The sequence below is a fragment of the Candoia aspera genome, chromosome 1 (genome assembly GCF_035149785.1).
Source record: "Candoia aspera isolate rCanAsp1 chromosome 1, rCanAsp1.hap2, whole genome shotgun sequence".
Classification (NCBI taxonomy): Eukaryota; Metazoa; Chordata; class Lepidosauria; order Squamata; family Boidae; genus Candoia; species Candoia aspera.
This window is the reverse complement of record NC_086153.1, coordinates 60399736-60415444: the sequence shown is the minus strand read 5'-3', so window position 1 is coordinate 60415444 and position 15709 is coordinate 60399736. Positions and strand designations below refer to the sequence as shown.

Genomic DNA, 15709 nt, shown 5'->3' with positions numbered 1-15709 from the left:
TTGGATATTGAAGGAACATTGAAGAGTCATGCAGAGAGCTTTTTGGCCACATATGTCAATAAGCTAGGGGAGAACTTTATTGTGTCACTTCAAAAGGAGGACAACAAGAACATGAAATCCTGGATTCAGCCAGGTCCCATTCACTCTTTCCCCAAATGGTGGCCTTCAAATGTCTTAGAGGACCACCTTTATCAATTCCAGTGAGGATGACCAATAGAATTGCTTAGTTATTTAATTTATATCTTACCTCTCCATCCATAAATGGCATACAAGGCAGTTAATAATATTAAAAGAGTGTGTGTGTATTTATATGATTGTGTGTGTGTGTGTTCATTCATTCCTTGGTGCTCTCTGAGCTTGGCTGTTTGCTAGCTAGGTAACATCATCAGTGTGAGTGTGGGGTTCGCTTCCTGTTTATATACAGTAGCTTGCCCTGCCACTGTTGGTGGGGTGTGTGGTTTTCTCCTTGGTAGCTCCTTGATTAGGGTGTTTTTTTTCTGCTTGATTGTTTATCTGGTGTTAATCCCTGCTTACTTGGGTGTAGGCTGCTGAAGAGGATGTGTTCTGGTGGTCTTAGTTTCTAAGTTTCCTTAACTTTTTTATTGTCCCTTTTGAGTGGTTTGTAAATGTGGTTTATCTCTGTGTGTCTGTTGATAGCTGATGTGTCTGAATGCCAAGCTACCAGGAATTACCTAGGGTTTTTGGATTTAGCTTGGTCTAGGATGCTCACAGTTTCCAGTTGAAACTATGGTTGAGTCTGTCCATGTGTTGTGAGATTAAGGAGTTTTCATCGTGTCTTCTGACTGCTAGTTGGTGTTCATGGATGCACTCTGCTAGTCTTCTTCCTATTTGTCCTACATAGTGGCTGTTACAATCCTTAGACAATATGTTATAGATTACTCTGTTCTTCTTGGGCTACTGGATCTTTTGGTTTACATTAAATATTTATTTTTACAGTTAGTTTTAATATATTAAACAAATTTTAAAAATTTAGAACTTCATTAATTGCACTCAGATATTAACCATTGTATCTTATTAATCAACATTTGCGAAGCATCAAGTTGGAAAGCTAGCTTAGTAAGTGTGGACTGTGTTTGGTCTTGGACTTTGACACACTTTGTTGAAGCCTAGCAGCTTATGAGGACTGGAGGTACTGAGTGTATTTCATCCTCATATATTTCTCTGTTCACCCTCTGATCTTAAGGCAAGGGCGTGCAGCTCCTGACAGCTTATGGTCCACTTTGGGCTATGTATGGTATGTCAGCAGCCACACTGCAAAAGTGTAACCTCAGTTGGCATGATATTTTCAACAGGGAGGTAGAAAGTTTTCAAGAAGTGCATTTGTTCCTTAAAGCACTCCCCACATCCTCATTGTGGAAGGGGACGTTGCCAGCAGTCTTAAAGGAAGCAGTGGTGTATCCTTTCCTTATGAGGCCCTCCCTGGATCCAGAGGTGTTAGACAACTACCATCCAGTCTCCAACCTTTTTCTTTTTTGAAGAAATTAATCCCACTATGAATCTTCTCTGGTGGCATGCTAAATATTTTTTCTATGAGAAGTTATAAGCCTCCTAGGTGATAGTTGGCTTCTATACATTGATTTGGATCCTATTGAAATGTTCTGTTTTAGGGAATATTGAATCCTATGTAAAAAATCTAGCCTGGAAAAATTACAGATTTTCTGATGGAAATGATGAAAAGAAGATTGAACTTCAAATGCTGCTTAAGTGCTAAAAACATAGGCTGTTCTTATGCAGAACTGAGTTTCATTTTTTATTACTTTTATTTTTAAGATGTCACCCATTAGGCAGATTCACCATTAAGCCCACTGTTATTTTGGGATAAGTCTTGGAAGTTGGGGTGATAAAATAGGTGTTCTCATATAACTGGAAAGAGTATGGGTTGCAGTTGGGTGGTCAGAATAGACAAAGGTCAAGTTGAATGTTATTGGATGATGAAAGAATGAAAATAAGGTGGAAACTATTTTGTACTGAATTTGGAAAGACTGGTTTGGAAATTCTGTACTGAATTTGGAAAGACTTGTTGCTCATTTTTTAATTATGATTTTCTAACCCATTTCTAGTACACTGTTTCTTGCAATTGAGTAGAAGAAAACTGTGTACTGGAACTAGAAATGGGATAGAAGATCATAAGCAAAAAATGAGCAACAAGTTAGGCAGCAGCCACAATGGAGAATGTCACTTTCTTGTCACCTGCAGCCATTAGCGATGAACCAGCAGGGGGGCAATCACAACTGTGCATGTGGCAGCCCCAAATGTGTAATAGATATGTGGGGTTGTGGTGGCATCTGGTTCTGGAGCATCACATTGGGGATGTCCTAGCATTGGAGATCTTCTGGACCTGACAAAGATGTTGATTGTGGAGGCTCCCTAAGTGAGGGATGGGGAGTGATTATGAATGTCCCCCCCAAAGAGAATATAGGAGGAAGTAGGTTCCCTAACTCCAGATAGGGCTTGTAGTAGGACTCTTGGATGAGGTTCTCTGAAATGGCATGTGTTCGTTGATAGCTATGTTGACTGAGGCTGTGGTATAACTCTTCAAGGTACAGCAGGAGTACCTTACATATAGCTTACATGTAATTGGTTTATTATGTGCATGGGAGGTTAGCCAGTTTGCATTTACAGTGTGCTGCCCTCCGCCAAGTGTTAATGACTGTTAGTAGCATGATGGGGTGTGTTGGGAGTAGGTAGAAACAAGGAAAGGGAGGCTGGGCAAACCAATTGGTAGTAATATTGGTTGGAGCCAAATAGCCATGATGGCCAATGGGAGATAATGCCAGAAGGCATTGGCTATGCAATTACGGGAGAAGAGAAACCAGCAGTGTGTTGTAGGCCCCATTAATCCAGCATCTGCCCTAGGATCTGGGAGCCAAATTCCTGGACATGCTGGCTTTAGGTTGTTTTGGTTAATGCCAAGTCCATCTGGAATAAGGCATCATCCATACATGATATGGGGCTGCATGAACAGGCAGACCCAGCATGTATTCATGAAACCTGGTTGAGCTAACACAGGGATGTCACACTTTCTGAGATATACTCTCACAGGTTTCAGGTCCTTCAATCTGGCCATGCTGCCCAGATTGAATCCCAGCAAGACACAGTTGCTGTTTGTCAAGAAACGTCAGGACTCTAGCCTTGATCCAATTACCTTTCTGGATGGAGTGGCACTCCCCCAAAGCAGCTGGTCCTTAGCTAGTCTGTGGCTAGAAGGCTCTTTGCCAAGGTTAGGCTGGGGTGTGTGTCACAGCCCTGCCTGGATTGAGAGAACCTTGTAACAATGGCTTATCACCTTATAGTAGGCTATTCTAATGTTCTCTACATGGGACTGCCTTTGAAGATTGCTCAGGAACTGCAGTTGGTACAAAATGCAATGGCTAGGCTGTTAATAATATATTATAGTGCTGCTGTAATATAAGATTTGTTTTACAGTTACTGCATTGATTACCCATGAAAACCCACTTCACGGAGCTAATTTAAATTATAAATCTCTTTATGGCTTGGCCCCAGGGTAATTTAGGGACTGTCAATCCCATACAAGCCCCAAGAAAGGGGAAGCTCAAGTCCCATCCCTGAGACAGATCAGGGTGACGTGAACCCAAAGGTAATCCTTTGTGATGGCCCAAATATTGTAGAATCCCTTTCTTCCAGAGGTTCACCTGATCCTTCACCTGTTGGCTTTCAATGGCCCTGCTACGTTTTGTTTGGGTGGGTTAGGGTAAATGACTTGATCTGGATTGGATTTTCTGATTTGGGATGGGAGGAGTTGTCTTATTGACTAAATCATTGTATAATTACAATTATGCCATTATAATTATAAATTGTAGTAGTGGTATGTGTTGTCATGTTGTATTAAGCCAGGGGATCTTGGGATTTCTTTTGAGAGCTGGGGAAGGAAGGAAGGCAGGCAGGCAGGCAGTTCAGAGTTTTCCTGAGTTCTATTTATAAATGTTGCTTTAGCCTCTTCTGTTACATCATGCCAAATCCATACATTTGAACAATCCATATGAACAAAAACATTGTGAAACTGCATTCAGTTCCTCATATTCCATGAAGGTTAGAAAATATAAAGTTGTCCCCCCCCCAAAAGGGGGGGGGAATACATGCCTGTTGTGAAATGTGCCTGCAACTTCTCAATATCCCATAGCGGGATTTGTGATATAAAGAGGTACTGTATATCAAGCATGAAACAAGCACAAGTCAAAAGAGGTTTAAATTATCCTGAGCACTGATAAGCTTTCAGTTGACAACCCAGTGATAGACCGAGTACTGAATGCAGAAGTACTTGTTTTTCACAGCTTTGTACTGCAGCTTAATTTGCTGTTTGTGGTGAATGACAGTTTGAGTAAATTAGTAGGCAGTTACTTCTCACTCACTAATGGACTTTTTTTGCTTTATTTTGTTTTGTTCTGTTTTGTTTGGTCTTAGTGAAAAGGTTGCTCCACAGCGCCAAATATCACTTCAGATCCAGTTGCAATAGTTTTTTGCTGTTGGATGTGTCCCTTTAGGGGATGAGGGATAGAATGGATGATGTTTGGGGGGCGGGGGGGGGGGAGAAGAGGAAAAATAAAAGACTGCATTGCACACTATTAATAAAGTAAGCACATACTTCTGACTGTGACTTGTTGGTCACAACAAGTTATATGTTAAACTTGGAAGCAAGCCTAAAAGAGAATTTTTAGTGCTTTGAGTTGAGTTGAGTTGAGCTCAGTTTAGTTATTTGCCCTTTTGAAACACTTTTTATTTTTTCTGGCATTTCAATTTTACTGTAATAGATGTTTTGATTGCACATTTGTATACATTTAAAAGCAGTTGAAGCTTTAGCATGCCATAAGAAACCAATTAACGCACTTCAAGCTAAAAAAGTCACTGGAGACACCACTGCTCATTCTATCATTATGCTATAAACTGTTTAAAATTGTTCTAGAATTCTGAATCCCACAAACGTTTCAGAAAACACAACCCTTTCCCCATCATGTTTATTTATCTAACAGCAAATTTTATTCTGATATTACTTACAAGGGTGTTTTTTTTAGTTAACATATATTCCTAAAGTGAAATTCCTATAAAAAGTCACACTGTAACCATTGGTAGGCCCCTCTGGTTCCCTGAATGTGCCAGGAGGAATATACGTCCAGCCCACAAATGGAGGGGGACAATCTAAAGTGCTAACCAGGCATTCAGTGGAATTGCCCACAAGAAAGTTGAGGAAAAAAACCAAGCACCTGTCACAACCCGTTTGGATTCTAAGGTGCCTGGGGCAGATCATTTCAATTAACCATCTTAATATATAAACCTAGCCACTATCTCTCATTAATTAAGAATTAAGATGATTATAACTACATTCTTCCTGTGCTTTATTGCCTAAAATGTCATTGAAAATCAGTTAGCTGTTTAAAATAAATATTCAGTGTGCATGACACTGAAAAAGTAACTAAAACACCTGCAGTGGGGAGGTCCATTAGACAACAAGTATTCTGAAACTAAAAGTATGCCTCCATTTTTCTCCACCTTGCTTTCAGGATATTGTTTAGCTTCAGATGCATGTCTGCAGAATTAAACATGTGGCACCATGTGAACAATGTATAAATGCACAGTGAGATAGCAGCGTCCATTCCTACTTCTTCTTTACCTATACATTTGCAATGGTGTGGAAATGGTACATGAGCAAAATGTTGTATAGGCAAGCATTTGCCATGTACTGTACATTGAGAATCTCAGGATTGACTTAGTCCTTTCTCCAGCAATATTTCTCTATCCAGCCCATATATTTAATACTTTAAGAGTGTCAGAAACTACGTTGGGGCTATGCAAGCTCCATTATTAATTGGTCAGTCCATTTAAAACTGGGAGTAGTTTAGTTCCCACATATTTGTGTTCTTTACTGGGTTTTATAAAGGGTAAGGAAATTGGGGACATAGTTGAAGTAAGAGTGAAAAAGTCACCCACCTTTATAAGGGTGAACTTGACCCTCAATCACAAAATGGTTGATACTATACCACACCCTATAAATTATAGTGGGGTATTTTATTTGGCTTTGAATACAGTAATGTTCATGATAATGCAATCAATTTATTATAAATGCTTTTCTCAAAGCATGTTGGCTTTGAAGTGATTTGAAAGGTAGACGAAGGAATTGTTGAAAGACGAAAGATGCCCAAAGAAGGAGCTGTTGAAAATATAGCTTTGGGGGGGGGGCATTCAAATTGGATTGAGCAGGGTTTCATTGAAACTTTGAACAAACCAGATAGTTGACCTGACAACTGCAACATAAAAAAATTCTGCAAACCAAAATACCCATCTTTTGTCATTATCATTATCAATCAAAACTCTAAGCTAAAGATTTGGTACAGTAGTTTGATATCTGGAGTTGCTGGCAATCGATCTGTGACCTTTTATTTTGAGGATGGAGATGTGACTTTCTACTCTGCCTCATAACTTGTTTTCTGACTTCTAATTGAAGTAACTCTCTATTATTACCTACTGTTAATTGTTAACAAATTGTGATAGAGAAAATATATCTAACAGAGAGAGGGTTTGAGAGCACCCATTTTTGCACTGGTGATCAAGCTTAGCCAAAAATCTGTTTCTAAGTTCCATCTGTGCAATGTATCTGCATTAAGTAGCAATTACTATGCTTTTCTATCTGTGGAACAGAAATGTGAAATAAGTACATTATTATCTGCATGCACTGATCCTTGTCCCGTGTTTTATTATTCCAGCTGTTGGAACAAGAATCTTAACATGAACTATTGGCTGATCATCAGGCTACCTATTATGGTTGCTATTGGGGTAAGTGATTGGAAATTCTTGCCATAGTAGCATAGATTATGGGTAGCAAGTGGAGAGGGATAGAAATGCTGGCAAGGTAGATGTCACTTCACTAATGAAATGATTTTGTAGGAGTTGCATTAATTTTTGTTTCCTGACTGACAATGCATAAATGATTGTAAGACAGTTTTTTTAACCAGTCTGTTTGTAAAACTGAATTTGGGGGGTTGCCTTTTTCTGTGTTCCAATAAAGAAGTAATTGAATATCCATCAAACTCATAATCTGCTTATAGTTAAATTCCAACTTTTTAACAAGCCACCCTTTTCCTGATATGCACACTGGACTCTGTGCTATTCTTGTTGGCAAGAATCCCTAAATAGGCCCATGTTAATGTTATAATAATAATAAACTATAGATAAAATGCATAATAATTAAACATTATAGCCAGTTAAACATCAACTAAAGTATCTGTTTATATTTGGCATGTGTGTTTAAAGTTTCATTTGAAATGTGTCAGCTAGAATATATAATGATGTATTGCTTCATGATGTTTCAGATGATGAGCATAATTTTGGAGTGAGCTGTCTGGTGGATTATGTTTCAACATAATCTTAAACTAAATATTATTGTATGATATGCTGTTCAGTTCTACAATCTGTTTTGTAATTCCTTCTTGTTTTATTCAGGTAAATTTCCTGATCTTTATCAGGGTTATTTGCATTATAATTTCTAAGCTGCAAGCCAATCTGTTGCGCAAAAGTGACATAAAATGCAGGTGAGTCCATTTGTCAGCAAAAATGCTATCATTTTTTTTCTCCTAGGCAAAATGCTTATGATAACCGATCATAAGGAAAAGTGCTCATGACAACTGAGGAGGGTACAGATTACATCTAATAAGAGGGACTGAACAAAATTGCGGTGCCATTTGTCAGTAACCATTTAAGTATAGATGAACACTGAATTGTCGCAGAGAGTATAGTACATATGTCAAGTTCCTTTTTTTGTAGGGGAAAACATTTAACTGTTTACAGTCTTCTATCAAAATCTGTTTTAGGAGTGCTTTGAAGCATATGCAGCTTGTTAAAGCATCTCTCCAATAATTTACTTTGAAGACTTATCGTCACCCATGTTGCAATCTGTGGGGTTCTTTTTTTATGTGGATTTCAAGTTATTTATTGTGGAAAAGCTCTGTATACTTATCAGGCATTTTTAAATTCTTTTGGTATTCTCTGTTTGGAATAGAAACTTACTGTTAAGTTTGTATCAATATTTATATGTGATATTGATATTTAATGTTGCTGGGTTTAGTGGTATACATAAATACATGCCAGCAGTAAGTACCATTTCAACAAATATGGTACATTCACAAATACCCTTTTGCAGTACAAGTTTAATCAAATATTCCTTTAATTCTCTGGGTAGACACTTAACATTTTAAAATACAGTTTTACAAAGCTACTCATATTTTATCAATGAAGTATATTTTTATAACTGGAATAGTTGATGGGGAAATCAATCCTGTCCTCTAGATCAAAAACATTATCTTTTATTTTGTTTCTTGAGTTAATTCAATATGTTGCCTTTGACTTTTGAGGCCCTGAAAACCAGGCCCTCCTCATTTCCCCATCACCAATAGAAGAGGTACCCCTGTTGACAAGAGAGCCATTTGATTTGTGGAATAGCTTTCCAAAAAGTTTGGTCAGACTGTTTTATGCCAGTGGGGTTTTCTTTAGGTGAACCTTTTGCTTCTGTTTGTTAATCTGTTGGCTGATCTTCCCAGATTGGCCAAATCTACACTGACTCTGATCCCACTTCTGGGTACACACGAGATCATCTTTGCTTTTGTTACTGATGAACACGCCAAGGGGATGCTGCGGCTTGTGAAGCTCTTTTTTGAATTCTCCTCTTCTTCCTTTCAGGTAGTACCTACATTCTCTATTCGGTATGAGTTTTGTAGTCAGGATTTCAAGACTTTTCTTTTTCTTAAGTCTGTTTCTAACGGTGTTGGCCCCAGTCTGTGCTAGGATTGCTGCACTACAGAAACTGAGTGGATGAAGTTCATAGCTGTGGTCAGAATTTGATATGCCACAGAGAGTATCTGCATCATTCACTCATCAGGTCAGAAATCATAATTTCCTTTTTCACTCGATCAGGGTTTCTCAACCAGGGTTCCATGGAACCCTAGGGTTCCACAAGAGGTCACTAGGGATTCCCTGGGAGATCACAATTTATTTAAAAAATTATTTCAAATTTGGGCAACTTCACATTAAAGAGGTAAGTTTCATTCTTTATTTTTAGTTTAAGAACACTGTTAGTGCATATATACAGGCCTTCACATGAAGCGAATATAATAATTTTGTAACTTCTAGCCTATATTTGAGCCTGAATGTGCAGGGGTTTCCCGAGGCCTGAAAAAATATTTCAAGGGTTCCTCCAGGGTTAAAAGGTTGAGAAAGGCTACATTAGATTAACAAGCAAAGTTCCCTTTAATTCCATTGCTAGTGTCTTTTATCCAGCCATTAGGCTTGTCAACTGTCCAGAATTTTGGGCATTCACCAGAACTGAAGAATGGGAAGCAAAAAAAGGAAAAAAAATATCTTCCAAGTCATTTTATCAGTTTTCCAGCTGACGTAGCATATACAGTACATGCAAGCTGCTCTCAGGATTGCAGGTTAGCTTTGTATAAAGGTATTTGTCAAGTTTACATGAGAGCTCCAACTGAATGATGTGTAAATATGAATCAACATATTTGTTCCCTGAAATTTCAGTTGGAGATATTTGCTTAATAAGACAAACCTGGATACATCATCCCCATCCACCATATTGTTTTCTTCATGATACAAAATAGAGAAAGGATCACCTGGTGCCCTACTTTCTGCCTCTATTCTGCTGCTGTTACATATGTGAAGCATTGAGGCTGGACTATCCTTTAGGACTGTCCATGCTAATTACCCACAGGATTATTTCCAGTGGCTCTGGAAAAGTCTGTGCTTTGGATACAGGTATACAGATAATGCAAATTCTTGCTTTTGCACTTTCTCCCCCTGCTTTTACTTGCTTTTTATCTAGTTTTTGCCAGTTAAATGTTTTGACATTTCTGATGATAAACATCAAGCTACATTTTTGCTAGTTGAACTGAGTGGTGCATGTATTTGCTTTGATCTAGGGATAGGGACTAAGTGGAAGAGTGCTGGCTGCAAGCTCAAAATTATGTGGAAATTACCCACATAATTTTATGACTTGCACTATTTGCAGAGTGTAGTGAGCCATCAGGCTGACAAATTGCAGGCCTAGCCTATCTGGAGGATAGGTTGGGGAAAATGATGTCAGCAGCACCACTGCTCCTAATTCTGAACGATAGTTGGGAGATTCCTTGTGGTGAATGTTCAACTGATTTAATCTGTTGCTGCTGCTTTTACATGGATTTAGTCACTATCTGATTATCAGTTTTGTTCCTTTTATCATTTTATTTTAAAAGGGTAATGAACCAGGTTGTTAATAAACTGAATTAACCTGCCATCCTATAGGAGCTTTTCTTTCTGGTCTTGAGTCAGCCAACAAGGCACTGTTCAGCCAAATGAAATCTTTTGCCATTGAACTGTTTCTCATGCTGCAGGAAAAGCAGAATTAGATGTAGTCTGTTTCCTCGTTAGTTTAGCTGTTTCCTCATTAGTTTAGCTAGTGAAGGAGGTGTGGATTTTCTAACTGCTATTTGGTTGTCTTCATTTTTCAGGGACTTCTGGTGGCAATTCTCTACTGCTTTAACAATACTGAGGTAAGAGGCATAGAGAGTTGTTTTATTTCACATATTAACTTTTCAAAATTGCTTCTACTGATAATACATTTAAAATAAAATAAAATCATAAAACACCTGCCTTAAATTAAAGAAAATGCTGGTCAGATATCCTTAAGAAGAGAGTTCCAGAACTGGGCTGTCAACATATAGAAAACTCTCCCTTATATTCTCATCGGCAGTAAGATATATAAAATAGTGTCCCAAACAGAGTGTAAGCCACATGCTCTTAGTTTCTCCGGGAAGTGAATGCAAATAGAAAGTTGGGAAGTGAATGAATGCATAAATGAATATAGGTACAGAATAACAAGCCTATTTATCTGGCAGAAGATGGCTATTTTGGCTTCAAATCATTTCAAGCCTTTATAAAAGAGGACTTGAATTTTGCCTCGAAATAGATTGCAGTCAAAACAATTAAGACAGAGCTGAAGATCAATCTTCTGCAGTGATTTCACATAGAAAAGCATGCTGTATAAATAGTACTAGTGACCATGGGAGCAGAGCAAAAGTCTCCTGGCACCATCCTCTAGAAGTGCTCGGCTAGAAAAGAGAAATCCATGATAAATTATTGTATCAAATTCCATAATGTCTAATCTTTGCCTGGGCTCAGCAGAACCAGGCCTGGTTAATACATAAATGGGAAATTGCCATCTAATTGCCTACTGGTAGTAGGCAATGACAAATCATTTCTGTAGTTTTGCCAAGAAAGTCACCAGAATTGAAGTTCCACTTGAAGAACATTTTAATTTTATGCTCTGTGCTGCCCACAACCCATAAAGAAACACTGTCAGTGTGGTATCAAATGCTACTGAAATTTCATGTAGAAGCAACAAACCATATTCTGTCACTGCTACCTCAATGCAGATCTAGCAAGGCTTGTTCATAAAAAGACTAAAACTGGTTTTTGTCCCAGGATCCAGCCTGATACATATGATTACCAGGTTATTATCCATTTATTCTGTGCAAGAACATTATGAAAATACGGGTTCTAAAGAGGAAATTCCAAAGAGCAAGGTATATGTAATTCAGTGTAATTTGGGTGTAGTTTTGGGCTTTCATTGAGACCTCTATATGCCAGAAGATATGCATATCCAAAGCTTTAAATATATGGGGTTTTACATTCATTTCAAAACTAGAAGAGCAGGAAAGAAAATGAAAAAAGAGATTTGCCATGCTCTGTTACCAATTATAAAATAGATAAAGCTATTACAAGTAGCAGAGCTTCATATCCTCTTTAAAATCTTTGTATTCATCACACAAAAAGCACCAACTCTTTTGAAATCATGTAGCTGTTATCACACATCATTCAGTAGATAGCCTTCAACATTCAAGTGATTCTATTTCTAAAAACAAGTGGATCTCAGTAAACATTGAGCACAGTAATAGGTCTGTATTAGAGAACTGTGAATTACTACAGATAAAATAATAATTTTGGGATGTTTGGAATCATTTGCTGCCCAATCAACTGTTCATGGTAAAGTGAATCTTGAAAGGCTTTGAAACAAATGTTAAGAAATGGATTTCCATTCAAGGGAAAACATGAATGGGAATAAACTGAGTATCTCTGGGCAGATATTTGTTTGTTGTTTGATCATACTTTGTTGTCATTCAATTGTTTTCTTCAATCTGTATGGCTTTCAATTCCAGTTCTCATTAACAAATAATTATACCTGAATTACTTAGTTCTTGTCCTGTTAAAATACCAGAATCTGTACAAAATTTGAGTTTGAACGTTTTTCTGATGGAAAGTTGGACAAGAGAATAGTTTAGCAAAGTTATAGACCTTTTAGCTAATACAACCTCAAGACAGTTGTTCCATCTGCCAAATAAATCTCCACATAGCTATGGTTTTCATGCATGTTTACAAGGATTTTGCTCCTTGTAAGGCTTAGTTCAAAAGAAGTAAATTCCTGAGACATTTTTAAGCATGCCTTCTTGAATCTTGAATTAATTAATGTGCTACTGACAATCAAAATCTGAATTTTAAGAGATGATTCCACTTTAAAAGATGTAATTAAGCCTTTAATTACCGCTCTATTAAATTATTTAAACTTTTCTTATCTAATGCATGCTACAATATTATGGCAAAGCAATTTTCAATTTGAAAAGCAAAAGGAAGAGCACAGGTGAGACATGTTGAACTGTACGCCCTATTTCTTACTTGTAGCCTTTTCTCCTTAGCTCTTCTTGTCCTCAGGCTTTCCTAGTTGACATATGCTACTGCTTAGAAGGAATAAGTTTAAGTTTATGGAATGCTCAACCATCTTCACTTTTGCAGGCCTGTGACGTTCTTGATACCTGATCTCCCCTCTAGAGGGTACATTTCTAGCCTTTGCAGGCATGCAAATAAATAAATAAAGCCATTAACGGAAAGCACTGTACTCAGAAATTTTCTCTGCTTTAGGATAGGCATTTTAGCTTTCAGGTTTTAAGGTGTTTCTGATTTATGGGTGTGAAAAAATAACAGTAGTCTAGACAGGCACAGTCCTGTCAATATTTAATGGGCCACTCTACATTATTTCCATGCAAATCAACTACCCACCTTATGAAAAGAGGTAAGATGAAACTGAAGGTCCTGTAAAAGACATGATTCAAGATATGGAACCTAGAAAAATAACTGCACAGTGGCATTTTTCAGATTTTAAAATAATTATTTGCTTTGCCAACCCTCCCCACCTCTTTTTTCCTAAAAGCTTATCTGGCTCATAGTTTTGTTGTAATTGTTTTTCTTTCTCCAATGCAGTATTTATTGCCTATTACTGCCTTGGAGTTCATTCACAGATTACTAGATTGTTGGCCTGGCAAAATGGCTCTGAGCAGATTTTACACAATTAGATTTTAACTATTGTACAACAATATGCTTTCTTAAATTACAGTCACAGATTAAGGCTGGAGATATTACATTCTTCTTCCTCTGAACCTAGCAGGAATGGAAAGATGATATTCTTAATTGTAAAAGCATGTGGTGAAGGCAGTATAGAAGTCCATTGATGTTTTTTGTTCTTCATTATTTGACATCATAAAGACCTTTGGGGAGACAATATCATATTCCATCTAAATAATGTGCCATTTCACAAAGTATTATCTATCCATAATTAAATAATAGTTAGTGGTTCTCATGTACAATATTGCCACAGTATGTAAGCAATGAGGAATAACCTATACCCACATTTAAAATGTATCTTAGAACAGTGAATTAGAATAGTCCTTTTCACTTGTTGATTAAAATCAGACAAACAGTAGAATGAATACTATCTGGATTGAGCTTTTATTTTCACATACCAAAGATAAACTTGATTTACAACAACTTCAGTCACCATAAATTTTAACTAGATTCAAAAGCAGCTTACATAATGAAATAAAAAATGTCACTCATCTGAGTTTTAGCTAAAAGTACTCATGGTGCCTTGGAAGATGCTGGAGATATTTGGTAAATCATGCTCTTCCTCAGGTCACTTACACTGTTCAGATCATCTGTTCTGCTGGAGGTGGGGGACAGAAACAATAGAACTTATGGTAGGCCTCATGCTCTGCATGCACAAAGTTCAGTGTCTTCCTCTCTGAAGCCAGAACTGTTGTTGGCATAGATTGTATTGAGGTAGATGGTTAATTCATCAACACTAATTTCTCTTGAGATATTTTGTACTGTAACTTTTATAGCTCCTGTCACTGATCATGCGATAGGGACTTCTGGTACCAAGTTGCTCATCCTTAAGTTAGAGTATAAAAATTGTATGTATACAACATACATAAATTGTATACATAAATTGTATAGAGCCAGAACTGCATTTGGTAAATTATTTTTACAGTTCAGTACTATGCAGATTTACTTAAAAGCAAGTTCCCTCTGGGGTTCAGCCAGAATTCATGCAAAAAATGCGATTTTAATCAAGCCTTTTAAACTAGTGAAATCATGCTCTTCAGCGCTACCTATACAAGAAGCTGTACTTGCTGCAATTACAGTAGGAATACTGAATGCCAGAAAAGAGTTCTTCAAAAAAGCATAAGCAAACATTTCAGATTGTACAGAATCATGCGTGGTCCAATTTTAGCTAGGTCATTGCTTGCAGCAAAAAGTTTCAGTAAATATTTTATTTCCTGTGTTGTGCACCAATATTTTTATCTATAAAGTTTGAAGAAGCTGCTGTCATTATTACAGTTATAAAGCAAACCTATCTGAGATGACTTGGAGCAATAATAAGGCTTCCTTAGAACCTTGCCAGGGATGCTAACATCTACATTCACATACCAGGTGGCCAAATAAAGTCATACAATTGCGCATAACTTTTAATTAGATGTGTTGTTTTATTGTCTTGTTGTTGTTTTATTGTCTTATTTCCTTGATAGTGAATTGCTGTACCAAACCATTTCTCTTTTCCTACTGTAAAGGCTGGTCAAAGACGGTAATAATGATATTTGATTTTATTTGTTTTAATTATCTAAGATACTGTATGATTTCTTAGCTCCATAACAAAAGTGCAGCAGTACCAGGTCATACACCTTTCTCTTTCCCTTTGTTTCCTTATGGAAGGTTCAGACAGAATTTCAGAAAAGTTGGGAACGATGGAGACTGGAACACTTTTACGTCCAAAGAGACAACAGTATGAAGCCACTTAAGTATCCAGCCAACAGCATTAGCAGTGGAGGTACAGTCGGAAGCACCGTCTATGCTGCCACTTGTCAAGCTACATTCAGCTAAGATGCAGAGGAGATGGGCCATCTGACCTGAACTGTAGGAGATAAAATTGAACGCCCAGCCAGACTGTTTGTAAGAGGTCTTTAGAAGACTTGACCCTCTGCTGTTCATTGCTGCAGGCAGCTGAATAAGCTTTTAAAATAAAGCAGATGGCTAATATAATCAGCGCATTTGAAGGTAGAAGTCACTTCTCAAGTAAGTTTAAAGAGTTTTCCCCCAGTTAATGTTAGAAGCCTCCAGGTGTCCAAAGCCTAAACCCTGTGTTGATGCAGTCACAAAGCATGAGGTTAATAACCTATTAGAACAGGTGGACAATTTGAAGCATTATTGATTAAATTACCAGGATGCAGCTGATTAATACAGACAAGAAAGATCAGCCCTTGGGAGAGGTAAGGCTAACCACCCTCATGGTTAGAAAAAAGCAGTTATAGTC

General features: G+C 37.5%; 1 protein-coding gene across 1 annotated transcript in view; it reads left to right on the top strand.

Annotated features, from left to right (window-relative positions):
- The window catches only part of GLP1R (glucagon like peptide 1 receptor), a 126975-nt gene extending 111554 nt beyond the window's left edge, over positions 1-15421 (top strand). The window contains exons 11-15 of the mRNA XM_063290122.1: positions 6738-6807; positions 7474-7562; positions 8568-8706; positions 10521-10562; positions 15112-15421. Of these exons, the coding sequence (XP_063146192.1) occupies positions 6738-6807; positions 7474-7562; positions 8568-8706; positions 10521-10562; positions 15112-15279 (508 nt within the window). The 3' untranslated portion in view covers positions 15280-15421. The remainder of the gene's footprint in view (positions 1-6737; positions 6808-7473; positions 7563-8567; positions 8707-10520; positions 10563-15111) is intronic.
- Positions 15422-15709: the final 288 nt, after the last annotated feature.